Genomic DNA, 19,251 nt, shown 5'->3' on the forward strand with positions numbered 1-19,251 from the left:
GTTGCACATTTTACCCTAAATTGAATACTATGTTTCATGCTATTTTTAAAAACATAATCGGATAATCACTCTTGAGTGTGAATCAAGAGTTGATCATCTCTGTAACATGTACAATACCTCACCCATGAGATAAATAAAAGCTATAAATGCAGCAGACTAATTACCTAATTTTTCAATCCTGTTTCAATCATAATAAAAATATTTCATTTTTTGATGAGGATGTGCTAATAGGACCTACATGTACATCTTACATATGCATGTATCTGTGGTAAGAGCATACCATTATACCGGTACTTTTAAGTGTATATGACTGTATACATGTAGGCTACTTATTCCCCCTTGACAGGTAGGCTCCTACATGTACATGTAATGGTGATGTAGGTTGACATGGCTACGTTGTTCGTGAATCAACATTGGTAGCATATTGAACCATAAAGATAATCCTGGTAATGAAAATGTTTTTGAAGAGAAACTAGTAAAAACAGGATTATTAGTGGTTAGGTAACCTAAAACTCAATTCCCATGCACTTGGGCTCATTTAAATGGGAAAACTGAATCTTTCACTATACAAGAATACTGAATGCTACATCGGTAGAAAAGTACGAACACATATTTAAGGTGTCATTATGAGAGCAACTAAAACAAACAATTTTTCATTAATAGTTTATTGGCACGTCAGTAATTTGATTGTTCAAATATTGGTTTGAGAGCAAAATGTAGGCTACTAGTATTCAATTTACTTTCATTCTGAACAGTAAGGTTTCAAATAAGTATTCTATATGAGCAACTAAACACTACATGTGATGGGAAGTTTGTGGTTCTCCAGCCAAGTGTGAACACTGATTTGGTTGAAAAGTTGTGATTACTACAAAGACTGTTTCAGGTCTGTCTACATCCTTGGATGATGCGTGCAAGGAGGAATACAGAATCTCCTTGGTACATGCTTATTTGTGCCTGACAAACAACAGGCCATGATTTCAGCTTCAAGGAATGCAGTGTGTACGCTGAGAGAGATTTGGGGAAGATTTCTTGCTTTTCGGATAATATCGTCTGGCAGCCAGGGTCACTCTTTCACCCAATGTGACCGTTGATTTGTTTAACCCTTTATGTGTTTTGAGTACCAATTGGCACAGAAAACCCATTGCATTGTACACACTGTCCAAAGTCTGTGGCGCAGAAAAGATTAAAGAAACGAGATCCTCGACATCTGTGGTTTGCACTTCTCTGACTTGTCATCCAGATCGAAATTTGTTTTCACATGTCAGAAATGTATTTGTGTGAGGTGGCGGTGAAGGCATTGTGATGCTCTGAGTTCATGTTATTGACAAAGTGCCTTTCACTCTCGGGGAATTCTCGAGATATGGGCCAGGCGCATAAATAAGTGAGTCCATGTGCCTTGTAGCGATAAATCCTGCTTTTGGGTCAGATTTTGCACTTCTTGTCAAAGTTCTTTGAGCAAGTTTTCTCTCTTTCACTTGAAGAGAAGGCTGAGAAAAAGATGATTGATGATACATGTACTAATGATGTGCCCTGCCGTATTTGAAACCTTTGACCTCCTATACTTCCTGTGGGGACAGACAATTGAGTATGCTTGGATGATGCATTTTGAAATATGTACAGCTCAAATTATTATTTCTGTATTGGACACAAGATTAGTGTTCTGTCCTCTGGAACATACATGTATTAAAAAGTAGATAGAATGTTATGCAGTGACAAGAACCTAACAATCATTTGCTGCAAAGTATGTGGTTTATTCTGAAGTACAGGTAAAGAAGGATGACATTTCAGGACAATGACTGTGGGTATATCTATGCCTTGCAGTTCTACAATAATGTTCAAAGTCCTGTTTTCTGACAAACCTGTTTTTATATGCATCGCAGTACATAGTGTAGGTGTAGCAGAGCATCCAGAAGAGCCTGTATTGTGCACAATCAATGAGGGAACAAAATGAGACATTTCTGAACCAGCCAAAATGTCCCATTCATCTGTAACCAGGGACCTTTGACCTTGGAAGAGGAAGTTCAGACTGTTGTGTGAAGTTCTGGTTCCAGTAATGAACAGGTGGTGGGCATAGCTTCACAGCTTTCAGCATTGTCTTCGATCATTCTCCGGATCAATAATTCTGCCTGGGTTGTCATATAAATTTTGCGGCCACCATTATGCATTTTGTGGGCGATGTGTTTACATGAATGGGTGTTATCTGTTGAACTAGCCTCACTTTCAGCAGGGAAGTGGGATCTCTTTCCACCTCCCTGCTTTCAGGCTGTAATTTTGCACCTTTTTTCAAGTCTATAGGCTCTGATTGTTTCATTTTGTGGTAGTTACCATTATAAAGCTTTATGACATAGGACCTACTGATTTATGAGGAGCTTTATGGATCATTGATATCAACTTCCTTGAGAGGATATTATTTTAGAGTGCAGGAAACCAGAAAATGGTGAGGAAAATATAATTGATCTGGAGCTTTACACAATATGAAACCTAAAAATAGAATTAGTAGTTTCAGGATCAACAAAATCATGGTATATTCTCACAGGCTTCAATAGTTAAAAACAAAAGGGCATAGCATTAATGGCCTGCTTTTATTGTGCAGTAAAAATTCAGTGATTGTAGACATGCATTCTTTCTGTTCAATCAAAATAAATTTTTACTTCAATAAATCTATGCCCCTTTAATAGCAGTGATGCCACAGCAGAAGCAGTGTGTTTATATGCTCCGATCTGTTTACTTTTCATTTCATTTTTCCACGATGACCAATTGAGCTCGGGCAGCAATGCCATGAATGCCAGCGCTGATGGAGGGGGACGATGATTGGTAATGAAAACAAGGAGTTAAAGATGTTGCCACACACAGACAGCATGGTGTCTCCCTTTGGGCTGACATGTGGATGATGTCAAGATTCATTCACCATTGATGGGGTCAAGGGAAGACAGGAGGGAGGAGGGGGATGCTAAAGAGGAGTAAGCGGTAGAGGAGAAAGATGAGGATGAGGAGGAGGAGGAGGAATATGGCAGGGGAGGAAAAGGAGGAGAAGTGGGGTGAGCGGAGAAGTGTAAGGGAGTGGATCTTGAGAGAGAAGGAAGGTTGAGAAGAAGGGAAAGAAATGGAGGTAAATGAAGGAGGAGAAGGTGAGGAGGTATACTTGTAGAAGCGGAAGAAGGGGAGGAGGGAGGAGAACTTGAGGAGAGGAAAAAAAAAAACAGAGGAAGATACAATGTGCTGGGGAAATAAAAACTCAGGTACTTAAATAGAAGTTTATTACTTGCTGCTCGCTCAATCATCAATGACAGTGTGACCTACATTGTATGGTTGAAATGATGATTGCACTGTAGAGTGGTATGTGTGTAGCAAAGGTAAAAAATGTCAAGAGATGGTAACTTTCTATTCTCAGATAAAAAAATTTAAAAAAAATCTGTTTCCAGTAATTGTTAGACTATGATATGTTATTTTGATTAGTTTCTATCACTCTGAATGGTATGCCAGCACTTAGGAAACTTCTGAACACTTTCTAATTCTCTCAAAGTTTTTATGCAGATTTCAATGCCCTGTACTTCGATCAGATGATATGTGGCTTCTATGATGTGTCAAATGCAGAGCACTTCATGTGTGCTCTTCAACAAGAGCTTTAGATGCAATTATATCCAAGAATTGCAAGACATTGGAGATTGAAAAGCTACCATGGATAATGACTATATGATTGAAAACCAACCAATACACTCAGAAATCCAAAGAAGGAAGCCTCCTCTCAAATGACAGTATTGGTTGATTGTCCATGCTGTGATAGAGACCTAAACCTACCATATTGTTTAACTGCATGCATGCAATTTGTTTATAAGAATGTACATGTAAGTGTTACAGTGTATTTCAAAGGTGGTTGTGTTCAGGGTCTAAATTTCCAATGCCCAGGAATTTTAATTGGGACTGGAACTTGTCACACCAGTAATATCTTTGGTAAGGGGGAAAAAAGTAGAAAATGTATGGCTGCTACACCCTGGAATCTCCAGGATTGTATTTTTAGTACTTCTAATGAAGGTCTTAAAGAGGGTCAGTAGAGTTCTAAGCAGGGACTACTCTGTGCTTGTAAGGATTCCACTGATCAAGGGATATCAGGCCTAGGAGTTTACGTAGCATGAAAAATAAGAGAAAAACAACAACAAAACTTTTCCATAAGAAGCAAACACCACAGAGGTATACTGTATACGCTATAATTTTCGCGTACATAAATTTTCGCGAATTGCCGCTGTCACACATTTTCGCGAGTGGTTAAATTCGCGATTGGGGGACCAGAGAAAATATGAAGTGGCAAAGAAAGTATGAATTTTCAACTTCCTAGCAAATAAGAATGATACTAGTTATACACTGCATGAAAAAGACTTGCCAAACTCTGCGAACTAGTAAGATAGAATTCAACATTTTTGAAGTGGTTAAGTCCATCGCGCTAGATTTCTGACGAGTGGTCCCCTTGCGATAATGGATTGGCTCTCTACAGTATTCGTAAGTAGACGTGGACGTGCGTAAACAAGCTTAGCCAGTATGGTCTGTTCGGTAAGCTGTGACATGGTATACTAGTACTGAAATGTTCGTATCATCAAGGCGAGGGATTCATTTTGGAAGGTAATATTTTCGCGTGTTGTTAATTTCGCGAATAGCTCCCGACTCGCGAAATTCGCGAAAATAAAACCCCCGCGAAATATATAGCGTATACAGTACATCGTGTACCTTTGGCTCCCTTGATTGAAGTTTATGAGGCTGTTGAAGTTAACACTAGAGAATATATCACCAATCACTTCAAGTATTGTGATGCTTGGTTAACATTAAGTTCAAGTTGATTTGAACTTCTTATTCAGAATTCTTTAGGGTTTTTTTTTTCACATTCCAAGACTCACTCTTAGCATGGAATTTCTCTTGTTTTGTAGGCATAGACTATGCTGTTTTTGACAAAAGTTTGGAGAACTCTGAGCACATTTATTAATTCAAACTTTATATCTAGGCTTAGCAATGGAGTACAGTAGTATGACCCATGCCAGGAGCTTATCATCCTGGTGCCCAATTGGAGAATTTCATCACCCAGCCCACATTAGCACTTTCCTGTGACTGTATTTTGTTATGTGGAAGGCCCCTGCAATATATAAAAGATATTACCAGAAAAAATTCATGATTCACAGCTTCCCTTCATATTCAGGATATAGAAAAAGGTATCATACAACATAGGTGTACACATTGTTGATTTGACAGATCAGTGAACTGCATATGGAGCAAACTTCATAATCATATCATACCAACACAACTGATTTATCTTTTTTTCTTTGTAAATGAAAAAAAGAAGAAGAAAAGACGGCATACACAGTTGTACTTCCATAATGTAGACCCACACATGCATATCCAAGCTGGTTTGATACCATAAAATTTCGGCAAGTTTCAACAAGCTTTATTGTATTACCATGTCCACCTACAAATGTATGTTTCACAAAGAACGCTCCTCTATATTTTCTTCATTCATATAGAATCATGTCCTAAACACTCTTTCTGGAATGACAGTTCTTGATCCACCCTCATTCATGCTTTTGTTAATTAACAAAAGCATGAATGAGGGTGGATGTTTGCATAGGAATGAATACCATTGCAATCAGTGCTATTAGAAGACAGGTTCATGGGATCAATAGCATCGTCTCTGGGATCTGCAAGTCCCATTCACACACACCCCAAAAAATTCTGATATTGATTTTTGCAACGTGATCGCAAAAACTATTAATTTTTGTGTTTTGACATTTAAACAAAATATTGTCACGACCTGCATCGCGATAACGCAAATCAATTTCAAAATCAATTCCTCTGAAGAAATCTGCACAATATTTTGCCTTCTGTAGTGTGTGTGAATGGCAAGTGGAAAAAAAGTGTTTTTTTTTCATTCCCATGATGTCATGATCTCGCCATATAAGGTCTGCTCACTTGGTTGCCCGGGGGAACGCTCTGGTCTTTTTTGGGGATACACACAGTTTGGAACATGTTTTATAGTAGAATCCAAAAACCAAAAACTTTTGTGTGTGAATGGGATATTAGAGAAAGTTTCTTGTGTCAAGGGGGATGTATGATTATGACACACAAAAATGCTATTACAATGTAGATCATCCATTCTTAGGGCACCTGTCTTTAGGTTCTATCACTTCTGCCCTCCTTCCATTCTGTGTAGCAACCTATCAAAACAGCAACAACAGCAACAACCCCAAAACCTAGCATTATAGTGGGACTACAGTAGCCAAAATAACCACAGCAACCACAATGGAAGAGTAATTGTTTACCCCCTCCCCCATTACTGCCACAATTCATTTGGGTGTGCTATTACAAATATGAAATTTGTAATTTTGTTTTCCTTGAGTCTAAGTGGATGTTTGCATCTAAACCTCATAACCAGAAACAAAAAGGCATCATTCATTCGGGTTTGGACATTCTAATTGTATTGACCAATTCCACTGTGGCAGTGATTTTTCACTGTGTTGTTGTTGGGTTTTTTTTTTATGTGAATAAATGGGAATAACTTGAACTATGAATCATCCGTGTACTATCTGAATTACATATTTTTTTCCCCAATGTGTTTTCACTTTCCTCAAGTCTCGAAATTGCTTCCAGTGAGCCCGAGTCCCCAGTATAAAGAAATCTTTCATTTCGCCAGTGAAATCAAGACACAGACATCATTGTTCAATTGTCGGTCAATAAAGGCTGCTTTCCTACAGGCAGCCACTGGAGTGATCCACCCCAAGGAAACCACAAAATTGCATTCCAGAAAAGTCTCTGACCCAATCTCATTTTTCCTCTTAACTCTTTGCGTACACTGAGTGCCAATTGGCACAGAAAACCTCATAGCATTGTACACACTGTCCTGAGTCCTTTGCCACAGTAAGTGTTAAGGGGCTTGCTTGCTCCTGTGTAGTCTGTAGACACATGTGCCTACATTGTACATCCAGCATTTCTTTCATCATGTTATGAACTTCAATTGAAGTTCTTGCTCTACAGTTGTGGGGTGATTTGAGGTCCCCACAATTACAGATAACGCAAGCAATTGAGTATTGAGGTAACATGCATAGTATGATATTACGCTCGTGGTTGAATACTGACAGCAGCCCCAGGTTGATGTTTATCTCCCATTTTGATGTTTTGTAGTCGATTGATTTTCATCCCATGACATGACATTGGTATGTATCAATAAAGGTGCTTGATCCTGTAAGAAGGATTCTCAGTGCTGGAATATACATGTATTTGGAAAAAATTTTGAAGAAGACTCCAGAGCTGAACTGCACAACACCTGTTGTCAAAGAGTTGAATGTCACAATTGTGGTTCTTGTTTGCAGGTTTTACCTTGTGAGATGTGGGGTTGAGTCTGGAGAGCATCCCATGGGTAGGCTTGTATTCTCAGACTCCAGGGAAGTGAGGGTTCCATCTAAAACCACCAGTGGTGCACTCTTCTGGAATTTCGTTTTCATTTTCATTCCGTAAATTGAGAGATGTTTCTGCCGAGATTGATAAACCCCCCTTCCCCGACTCACTCTTCAAGTTTTTTGATCCATAATTGGAACAATATTCCCCATGATCACGCGGTACATAATTCACCAATTTTCCCCCTCTGTCACCAAACACCGGCCCACATTTACTCTCCTGGTCGTGCCGCCTAGTGTAACGGGCTGGAGAATCATTTGTTAAGTAGCCAATTTCAGTAGTCTGGAAAACAGAAACTGAGCATGAAATTTCATACATGTGAGATTGTTTGACAAGCCGCGTAGTTTTGATGGTTGATGCTTATGTTTGGAATCTATTCTCCTCTCGTGTCTTTGTTCAGTTTTTGGTAAAATGGACAATTTCTTCTCATTTGCTTGTGGATGTTGATATGAAAGCATTTCTACCTTATGCTGTTTAGAACTCCTGTAGGCCTATATGCCTGCTAACAGTTTGAATTGTATGTTCTTGGTCTTGCAGGTAACTCCCCCACCCACAAATACATGTGATAGCTGATATCAAGGGTGGGGCTACCACAGAGAGACAGCCAAGATGCCGGCCAAGCGGCGGAGTATGTTCTGCTGCCTCGGCGGCGCCGACGACACACCCGAGATCGTCGTGGACAACATGATCTTGCAGACGATCAAGGAGGAAGACCCCATGCCACCTCTGGACGAACTCAACGTCAAATTCGAGGAACTCCTGGTAAGTTTGATAAACTTCCGGCTCAACACTCAAAACTTTTAGGTTGCCCCATATCAACTTGCCCATCTGCTTAGGGGCAACTGAATTTTGCCACTGGGCAGGTGTAATACAAGGCCTGGTAAGATAACCGAAATTCATGCTGTGATATAATTCGCTGCGTTTTGCCATAATCAAACACAGAAATGTTACATAATTGATATGATTAGTCTTTTGGTACAGACCTACAACGGTATTTTTTTTCTGCGATATAATGCACTGCGTTTTGCCATAATCAAACACAGAAATGTTACATAATTGATATGATCAGTCTTTGGGTACAGACCTATAATGGTAATTTTATGCTGTGATATAATGCACTGCATTTTGCCTTAATCAAACACAGAAATGTTACATAATTGGTATGATCAGTCTTTGGGTACACACCTACAATGGTAATTTCCTGGACAAATTGGTCCTAATGCTATTTTATTCAAAGTACATCTGACACATCATTGTCATCAGTTAAAAATGAAACAAAATTTACCGTAGTATTGCTTGTCATGCTTCAAACACACAAAGACAAGTAGATTTGTCTGGTAGTATTGTAGTCATGAACATTATAAGATTCTTCCCTGTTTCACCTATAGCTGCATGTAATGAATACATGTCAATAACATTGCTGCGAACTTTGCAGCAATGCAGACGCCAATTTTTGCCCAGTTTCTTGCGATGTGGTAACATATTGTGTTCGGCGAGATGAAAGACCTTCTCAGGCTGCCGAACTGATTATGGTTCATGAGTCACAGACCCTAGCGAGCTTGCATGTTTTATTCATCACGCTCAGGCGACTTGCTTGTATTCTTAGTGAGCTGTTACTAACATGATTACGACAAATATGAAATTAATACGACCACAGGTTCAACAGTAATGGATCTGAATACATAATCTTAAAATCAGCTGGTGGTATCCATGGAACAAATTTGATTTTGACAGGCTCTTAAAAAAATAAACTGAACAAACTCTTCAAAGCCCAATAAATGTACAAAGTAAGACATGTTAAGACGGGCTGTAAACTCATTGTTCAAAGACTAATCCCTTGTATTTTCAGGCGAGGGTAAATAAAAAATGTGTATTGTAGGACAATCAGTCTGCCTTCAGTGGGTTAAAAAAATGCTCCAGGGCAGCTGCTTGTCTGCAACTCATGAAAATTAGTGTTCTTCTGAATATTGGTTGGAGAACTTATTGAACACCAAAGCATGGAGGTGCCCAAACTACAAAGGTGATATGAGATTAATAATGCCAAATCATCTGTATACATTCAGACTAAATTGTTAGTACCTCATAGCTAAGAATCAATGTAATTCTTTAACAAGAATCGATCTTGCAAGGAAATCTGGAAGTTTCAGCCTACATGTAACTGACCAATTGATTAACACTTTGTAAATGACAGTTGCCAATCTGCTATTGATTATCTAAACCACAGTGTACTATGACGTCACCGAGAAATTTGACTTCTTGGATGTCATGATTGGCCATGTTTAAGAGGTAGATACTGGTGAGCTCATTGTGTATATTTGGAATCTTGCAAGCACACAGCAGGCTAACCCAGGTTTGTCAGTCAAAGTTGAGATGACTCTAACCCAGATTGTGACCCCGTAGCAGATATTAGTGTTACAATCACAGCATTAAAGAGTTTTGTTGTTTGAATAGGGGTGTCATCTTTTTTCCTTGGGTGTGTCTTTCTTAAACCAGCTGATGATGCATGACTCCACCATGATGCACCTGACAGCTGAACTAGGTGGATTGTTGTCAGAATGAAAAACAGGAAGAGAATAAAGAAAACAGAAGGAGAGGGAGAGGGCCGACTGGGCTGTGACTGGGTGGGCAGGAGGAAAAAGATGAATGATGAATTATCGACAAAACATCTGGGTCACTATTCTGATGGAAAATGCAGGGCCGATGGTGTATAGCAGATTCAGGTCATCAAGGAGATTGACATTGCTGGCAACCTCCGTAATTTTATAACTGCAGAATGTATCGAGGCAAGTGATTTGGTAAGCTGTACAAAATACATTAACCATTTTTTTTTTTCTTTGAGAGAAGAGCTCAGTGACATGGTATGGGCAAATGTCATTTGAGCCAGGGTATTGAAATCTTTGCATCATTCTAAATCTTGAGAAAGATTACTGCACAAGGAAAGAGATGAGGAGGGAAAAAATACATTTCATAGAATTGTGGGTATATAATGGAACATTGATGGATATTGGAATTCTTGTTTGTTTAATCATACAATGTACAGTGTAGTTGCATCAGGAAACGTACCGTGGTACGTAAACCAGATTTGATGCTAAGCGAGTGAATGTATCTTCCAGACTAATATTGTAGTCATTCCGCAGACCTGTTTGCAAGAGCTTTGGAAGATATAAATTCATCACCTGTCTCCACCATGAAAGAAAAAAAAAAAGGAAAATCCAAGAGATTTAGATGGAAGAATGTTGCACTTTGGTGTACATCCTGTCGCTGATAGTATAAGCTAAGCTGAAGCAGCCCTGTCGGAGTATCCACACCAGAAATATTCGAGGCATGAAACTATTGCAAATCACCCCTGGCATTCAATGCGGTGTGCAGACAAACACTTTCGCGAATCTTGGCTCCTTGCAAAATTCGAGAAAGTTTCACTCTCACAAAAATTTCAGGCTTCACAGTATCCACTCCAGCACTGAAGGCGCCCAGTCCTGCCTCACTTGCTTTTTAGGGTCATATTTTTATCTCCATAATGTCAGTGTCACTTAGGATGCAGACTGCTCTTCCTAGCCATAAAGAGCAACTATATATAAATACCACCTATGGTAAAAATAACCGTCTCCTGAGACTTGGCCTGTGTCAGAAAAACAAGATGGCCAAGAGAGTTAGCTCACAAGAACAACATGTAAACTGGCGAATGCTCTTTTTCATCACTTGCTGTGAATGCCTCACCCAAAATGATTTAGCAGAAACATAGATATCAAATCAATTATTTTTTTTTAATGTAATCATTGCAGATAAGACTTGAAAATATAAAAAAAAAGAGAGAGAAAATGAAGCATGTCATCACCTATGTAGAAAGTGCTTACATAGTCAAAGTTTTGATTTTGATACTGCGGGGGGAGAGCTCTCTATAGCCTAACTTGACAGGTCCATGGACTGTCTCAAGATGAAAATTCACAGAACTTGCTAATTTCCTCTCTTTCTGCATTCAATTGTGCCGAGCAGCCGTGCAGTCATGTGCTGTCGATTGGGATTGATCGTTCGGTCGTGCGAAAAAGCAGCACAAGGTGTGCGAAGGGTATTAATAGCAGAGAAGCCCTGTCGATGACATCGCCTGTACTGCCAGCAAGTTTATTCCTGGAAGGGTTAGCGATCGACCAAGGTTAAGAGAATCCCCATGGTGTATGGTGCACAAACCAGCCAAAGGAAACCTTCAGTTACAAGCAACGGTCCAAGACAGTTTCACACTTTACACTATAATGCAAACTATTTCGGGCTTAAAAGCATAATTTACCATTTGCAGATGAAACAAAAACCCAGCTTTAGTGCTTCAAAATAGTTCTAAAATGTGAGTTAGGGATAGAAAAAAAACAATGTTAAAGATTGAATCTATATAAAGTATTGTTAAATATACAAAATGTGAACAATAATTATGATAAAAATGTTTCTAGACTAAATAGTCTACAGTTATGGTTTATTGAGAAAAATAGTGATATCTTCTTATATTTCAGGCTTTATTGATAAAATTTTACATGGTCGGATGTTTTGTAATACAACTGACCTGCACATTGTAGTTAATATGCAGCAAATGTGAAATCTTGAGCATTTTTTTTTTCAATATCAGTGATCCCAATGGTAAACGGTACCGTGAAATTAATATTTGTACTTGTGTTGGTTATTTGATTTGCAGCTTGTCATCACACCATATTAAACCCAGATTTGAACGTAAAAAGTGGAAAGCTGCTGTATACACTATATATGTAGCATGAAGTGGTGCACAAGGTATGATAACAGTGCACTGTACAGACAGTAGAAAATAAGTAATACTAAATTCTTTGCACTTATTCCAGAACAAACTTAGTTTGTACCCCACAAGATCAGTCCATCCAGTTCAGATTATATTTAGCAAATGATCATCAAAGCAAGTGATAATGTAATTTTGTTTACAAGATTCCCACCACCAACCCCAAACAAAAATGTTGAGTTATAAAAATCCACTTGAAAGTGTGCCAAAATTTGAGCAAAAAGTGTAACGGTTACAAACTCATGTGACTTGCATCGACCATGCCAAGGTTCATGCTCATCTAGCATTTCATAGCACGAACTGTATTATGTGCTGTAGCTACTTTCCTCTCTGCTACAGCTTCTTCCTTTCATTACATTTACAAGATGATGGTTTTGATCGCTGCTAATGGTTCTCTAGCTGACAGATTTATACCCAGCAGCAGAGAAGACATCAGCATGGGGGAAAAACCATATATGGGGAAAAATAATCTCCACACATTGCAATTTTAAGCACCGGAATAACTGAAGAGTGCTTATGAGCAATCATAAATAATTGGGTGGCAGTCATACACAAGTCTCGAGGCATGAATTATCACACTGAAGTATCCCCCCCCCCCCCATAGGGTGAGACTCTGCAGACTGATTTCTTGTAATATGATAGTGATAATGCTGATATTGTACTGCCCTCTCTATACTCTCCAGAACTGCATTCTGTATTGAAGTGTTGTGTATTCAAAATTTGTTTCTTTGCAAAGTAGGCTGTGTCATTTGAGAATGATGATATTAGGGTTCAGATTTATTATAAAAGTGGATATTTTCGATGTGAGTAATTTTTCATACTCTGCTGAGTAAGATGAATTTCACAGAATTCCACAGAATCAATACAATACATACATGTAGTGGTACATATAACTTTTAACAATCCAAAAAAAATTATTTTTGCACAAGTTTTGGTCAAAATGCAAGAAAATTTCCAGATTTGCATATCTGAATTTTTAATACTTGAATGTGGATGATGATAAATCCGGTCATCAATTGGGTCGGGGGATGGAATCCAAAGTAGTCTTTTCTCATGTAGAATTTCCATGAATTTTGATGAATTTTGAAACACACAGGACCTGCAAAGAGTTTAATCAATTTACATTAAATTGTTGCAAAATCACATTTTAGAAAGAGTTGGAATGGATATATGCTGACACATTCAACATGGTAAAAGTGCAAAGAATATGATAGTGTATACATCAAGTTACAATCATTGGTAGTATGACCAAGGAGGAATGACTAATTGGTTGCTATCTCAGTTTGTTGCGTAATAGTCACAACCGTCATCCTTTCTAGTGAGATATGATGTGTTTTAATGGTACCAGATTCAAAGAAAATGGACTGTGTAGGTGGGTTACCAATAGTGCACCCACTTATGGTACAGGATGTATCATGTTCACAGGTACAGTTGTAGTGTACTTTGACACTTTTGCATTTCGTAACCCGTTGAGGATAGACTGATTTTTGCTATAACACACATTGCCCTTAAACACCTGCCCAAGTATTCTCGGGACTCGTCTTCAACAGGTTAACAGCCAGAATGTCTTGTGTAGTCACGTATAAACTCTCTCAATGACTGCACAGAATTGTCTGGTAAATGCTGCCAACATTTTGAAATGTCTTTATGGCGGTTATCCATATTGAGCTTAAGTTTGATTTCAAGACTCTCTTTACCACCTTTTTTTTAATGTTTTGCTTTACAACCGGGGTATAATTAGATTAATTACAATACACTGTATATCAGAACTCATGTAGAGCATGCATCTCTAAACACCTTCCATAAAGAGACAGGATCGGTGTGTCAAACTAAACCGTGTCAAATTGATTTGTAAGCTGGTTTGCGGGAGATGGTATCCGGGCGGGAGATGGTATCCGGGCAAAACTTCCTCTTTGGATTTGTAGCGTTACTCACTGACCTGTGACGGGAAGGTTGTGTGTACCGGTGCCAATTCAGGGGGTCCAAACTTTAGCCTTCCAATAGCTTGCTTTATTAAAAAGACAAAATGTCATTAGAAAGGCCAGTAACTGAAAGATACAGTTTGACATTGGTCGTACTATGACTTTCAGCGTAAATGCAAGTTTAAAAACTTTTTTTTTTCTGAATTGAAGTTGCCCTCTCAAATGAACTACATCTTGTATTTTATCAACTGCTTACATTGGTTTATCAAGCATAGCATGAAACTGATACAAAAAAAAATAAAAATATATATATATATATATATATATATCGATAACAAAATTGATACCGGGTTTATCTTCAACAATAACCATTAACTCGAGAAGACATTAAATTTTTATTTTCAGGTGATGATCATTTGATTACTTACTGATGAAAAATATGATCAAATTCTTTGTGGACATCAATTTTTTTTTTCTACATTTGGTACATGTTTCCTGTAGAAGATACATGTATCTGTCAATGCAGTTATTGCTTGTTAGAGAACGTTTTGATTTGGATTTTTCATCTCATATTTCATTTGCTTGCCCCTCTGATCTCCATGAGGTATTAATTCAACTGTCATAACATCAGAAAAAATGCTGATATTGCTTTCATCATGTAGAAGAGGCAATCATTGATATTCTTAATTTCTTTTCAGAATTAGTAAATGCTGATTCTTGTGCAATATTTTATTTCATTTCTTTTTTTCTTTTTTTTTGGAAACATATAATGCAATTGGTATAGAACTCACAATTTACATGTGCCAGCAGGATGATATTAATGAAATAAGATGTTGATGATGAGTCGAGTGTTATTCAATGCATGGGCCATTTGATGACGGATATCATGAAAACAATTAATTGAGTATAATACTTGTTTTGCTATTCTGATAATCAAGTGGGCTATTACATAGTACAACATCAGTATTTACTATAATACAGTTTAATAAAACTAACCAAACATCAAAATAAGATACATGTACTGTAGCAACCAGACAAGGCGTGTTTTCAATCAGCAAATGTTTCATGCTCACATCAGTTTGGATTTCTTTCAAACTCTACATTTTCAGTAGCATAGCACAGACAGACATCTATGTGGTCTCCAGACTCTATGGCCTGAATCTGAGGTCTGTAACACTATACCCAGACATCTGATGTTTTTATTGTCTCTTATAGACTTTATAGATTTGTGAGGCCCTATGAATGTAGTACAGGTATTAAAGTAATCTGATCCATAGCTTGCAGTCCATCCCCCGTAATCACTACCATCAAGTATTACATTGTATATTTTAAAGGGCTTGATCACCTCCTCACTTCACTTGTTTATGTGACAGTGCCCTTTCTTCAGCCCAAAGACAGTCTTTTGTGGCAAATTCACCCATTGTACATCAGATAGTTTCTCCAGAATCAGGTAAATTTGGTTATTTTGAAGACATTATCTGAATTGGCTTTTGATACTAAAAAAAAATGAATATCAAGGAAATAATTTTGTATTGCTCTGGAAATTTTGCCCTTCCTGTTTCCCACTGATGAGATGAGAATTGTCAAAAGTGACAGGGATCTCGCCAGCGTATATCACCCTTGTCGGTGCCGACAAGCGTGCGGTTTGAAGAAACAATTGCCGACAAGGGTAAAACTTGCCGACAAGGGTAACACCACGCGTGAACTTGCCGACAAGGGTAACACCACGCGTGAACTGCTTGCTTGACGAGCTAAGTTTGGACCAATTTCTCGCCTTTTCAGTCTTTATTATCAGGCTAGAAAAGAAACTAGATGTTGGAGGGAACTGCAGTTTACAAGCGCTAAAAGTTATCACGCACCGATCACAACAACTCGGCTCAACCAGCGAGGAGGTGAGTCTCACCTCCCTGGCTCAACATAGCGACGTACAGCTGCACATACACGTATACACCACGTCACACACTTGCTCACTCACAATGCGCTCTGATTCGGGATCCACACACACAATAGTCATTCACCAACCAGCTGGCCACACAGCGGCCTGCTATGTGTGTACGACGGTATTGTGAGAGGGAGAGAGAGGACGGAAAGAGAGGGTCGGAGGCCGAGGGAGGCTGAGGAACGCTGACACGTGCTCGCTTGTTGTCACGCTTGTTGTCGGGTTACGCAAAAACAAACGATGTGAAATGCATGCCCCCCTCCGCCAAAGGTTGTTTTTTTTTTTTTTTTTTTGCTGCTTTAGTTTGTTTGTTCGTTTGTCTGCCTGTCTGTCTCTCTATTCGGAAAATAAGTCACAATTTGGGAACAGATTACGATGAAAATTTCAGGAACAGTTGGTTGGTAAAATGGCGCAAGGAACAGATGATTAAATTTTGATAGTGAGCAGGATTTATAATACCACCGGAATTCACCGCCAGGATCCAGGATTTTTAGACTTTGTTTCGTATACTATTTGAAAGGATTCGTATCAATTCTTTAGGAAGCTTGCCATCGGCAATGACGCAAAATTAGATGCGTTCAAAGCATTGCCGCAGAGAGAAAATGAACTCCATCTTTCGTTTAAAAAAGAAAAAAGAACGTGCGATGGAGTAAGCAAATGCAAATTGTTATTTTGGTTTTGGTAGCTTCCGCGGGTTATTTTTATTTATTTTTAATTCAAAAAGCCATGCGTTCCATTTGAGCCTTTTCACTTTCCATGGATTTGTAAACGTCATTCGTGAATATTCCATTTTCCTTCTCCGGGCCGAAATTTATGGTAATTCTGTCATGATGGTCTTTCAAGTTCAACGTACGTAATGCTCCACGTGCTTCTGGCTTGGTGGGTTACGGGGCCTTCATGGGCAGAAAATAAATGGATAATCATTCATCAAGTTCCCAGTTGGTTTACATGCTATGTACACGCTGTTTACGACCACTGAAGCAAGGTGGCAGTACACGCGGCATTCCTTTATCTGACACCTGGCTTTCGCGGAAATTTCGTGGAAATTTCCACAAGCCATGATATCAAGTTTCCCCACTGCTTGTGGTCGTGTTTTTTTTTTATTCTTCATTACGAACATCAATTTGTTTAACTTGAAAAGTGTAGATAATTTGCTACGAGCACGTGTTTCTTTCTTCTTCTTTTTTTCATTGCAGCGTCGGTAACATTGTTTGTTTTGTTCATCGTCCGTGCATGGCAGGGGTTCGTGGGAGGAGAACGATAGGAATGACTGGGGAGAAAATAAACTGAAAGAAGGAAGCATCTTTTGAGCAAGCTGTCTTTGTTTTTCTCTACACCAGCATCAGCTAATATCACCACCAAGGTTCATTTTTTTTTTCGTTACTCCGACGGATTAACAATAAAATAATGCTAGATTCTTTATTCTGAAGGTTCATAAATCCAAAAATGATTAAGAAAAAATGTCTGTTCATTTCACAACGAAATCAGTTTTGTTATTTCGAACGTTCTGCCAGTGAAATTTCGGAATAAAACGACGGCACAAAACAGCGTGTTTTCGTACTCTATAGGGTCTGTTACTCCGACAGAAATAGTAATGATAAAATAATAAATTGTAGATACTTTCTTCTGAAGGTTTTTTTAACCGAAAATTAAATAAAGAAAAATGTCCGTAAATTTCAAAACGAAATCAGTGCGTCATTTCGAACGTTTTGCCAGTGAAATTTCGGAATAAAACGACTGCCCAAAAACAGTTGCAGTTTTCTTACTCTGGGGGGTTCGTTACTCCGACAGATTAATGATAAAATAATGCTAGATTCTTTATTCTGAAGGTTCGTTAATCCAAATTTGATTGAGAAAAAATGTCCGTTCATTTCACAACGAAATCAGTTTTGTTATTTCGAACGTTCTGCCGGTGAAATTTCGGAATAAAACGACGGCACAAAACAGCATGTTTTCGTACTCTAAGGGTCTGTTTATTTTACTCCGACAGAAATAGTGATGATAAAATAATAAATTGTAGATTCTTTATTCTGAAGGTTTGTTAACCGAAAATTAAAGAAAGAAAAATGTCCGTAAATTTCAAAACGAAATCAGTGTGTCATTTCGAACGTTGCCTTGAAATTTCAGAATAAAACGACTGCCCAAAAACAGTTGCTGTTTTCTTACTCTGGGGGTTCGTTACTCCGACAGATTAATGATAAAATAATGCTTGATTCTTTATTCTGAAGGTTCGTTAATCCAAATTTGATTGAGAAAAAATGTCCGTTCATTTCACAACGAAATCAGTTTTGTTATTTCGAACGTTCTGCCGGTGAAATTTCGGAATAAAACGACGGCACAAAACAGCATGTTTTCGTACTCTAAGGGTCTGTTTATTTTACTCCGACAGAAATAGTGATGATAAAATAATAAATTGTAGATTCTTTATTCTGAAGGTTTGTTAACCGAAAATTAAAGAAAGAAAAATGTCCGTAAATTTCAAAACGAAATCAGTGTGTCATTTCGAACGTTGCCTTGAAATTTCGGAATAAAACGACTGCCCAAAAACAGTTGCAGTTTTCTTACTCTGGGGGTTCGTTACTCCGACAGATTAATGATAAAATAATGCTTGATTCTTTATTCTGAAGTTTCGTTAATCCAAAAATGATTAAGAAATAATGTCCGTTCATTTCACAACGAAATCAGTTTTGTTATTTCGAACGTTTCTGCCTGTGAAATTTCGGAATAAAACGACGGCCCAAAAACGGTTACAGTTTTCTTTTACTCTCAAGGTTCGCTACTCCAAAGAATAATGATGATAAAATGCTTTAGATTCTTAGTTCTGAACGATCGTTAATCGGAAAACGATAAAGAAGAAATGTTCGTTTATTTCCAAACGAAATCAGTTATGTTATTTCGAACGTTCTGCCAGTATAATTTCGGAATAAAACGACGGCCCCAAAACGGTTACAGTTTTCGTACTCTGAGGGATCGTTACTCCGAAAGAATAATGGTAAAATAACACTCCACATTCTTAATTCTGAATGATCGTTAATCGAAAAATGATAAAGGAGAAATATTCGTTTATATCCAAACGAAATCAGTTTTGTTATTTTGAACGTTCTGCCAGTATAATTTCGGAATACAACAACGGCCCCCAAACGGTGTTTTCTTACTCTGAAGGTTTG

At 38.2% G+C, this 19,251-nt stretch overlaps 1 protein-coding gene across 1 annotated transcript in view; it reads left to right on the plus strand.

The window, feature by feature from the left end:
- LOC139723385 (disheveled-associated activator of morphogenesis 1-A-like) overlaps positions 1-19,251 on the plus strand; it is a 119,942-nt gene that overhangs the window by 15,715 nt on the left and 84,976 nt on the right. The window contains exon 2 of the mRNA XM_071634632.1: positions 7,969-8,193. Within this exon, the coding sequence (XP_071490733.1) occupies positions 8,041-8,193 (153 nt within the window). The 5' untranslated portion in view covers positions 7,969-8,040. The remainder of the gene's footprint in view (positions 1-7,968; positions 8,194-19,251) is intronic.

This window comes from Diadema antillarum, unplaced genomic scaffold, assembly GCF_040938485.1.
Source record: "Diadema antillarum isolate AM-2024a unplaced genomic scaffold, OU_Dant_1.0 scf00000188, whole genome shotgun sequence".
NCBI classification, from domain to species: Eukaryota; Metazoa; Echinodermata; class Echinoidea; order Diadematoida; family Diadematidae; genus Diadema; species Diadema antillarum.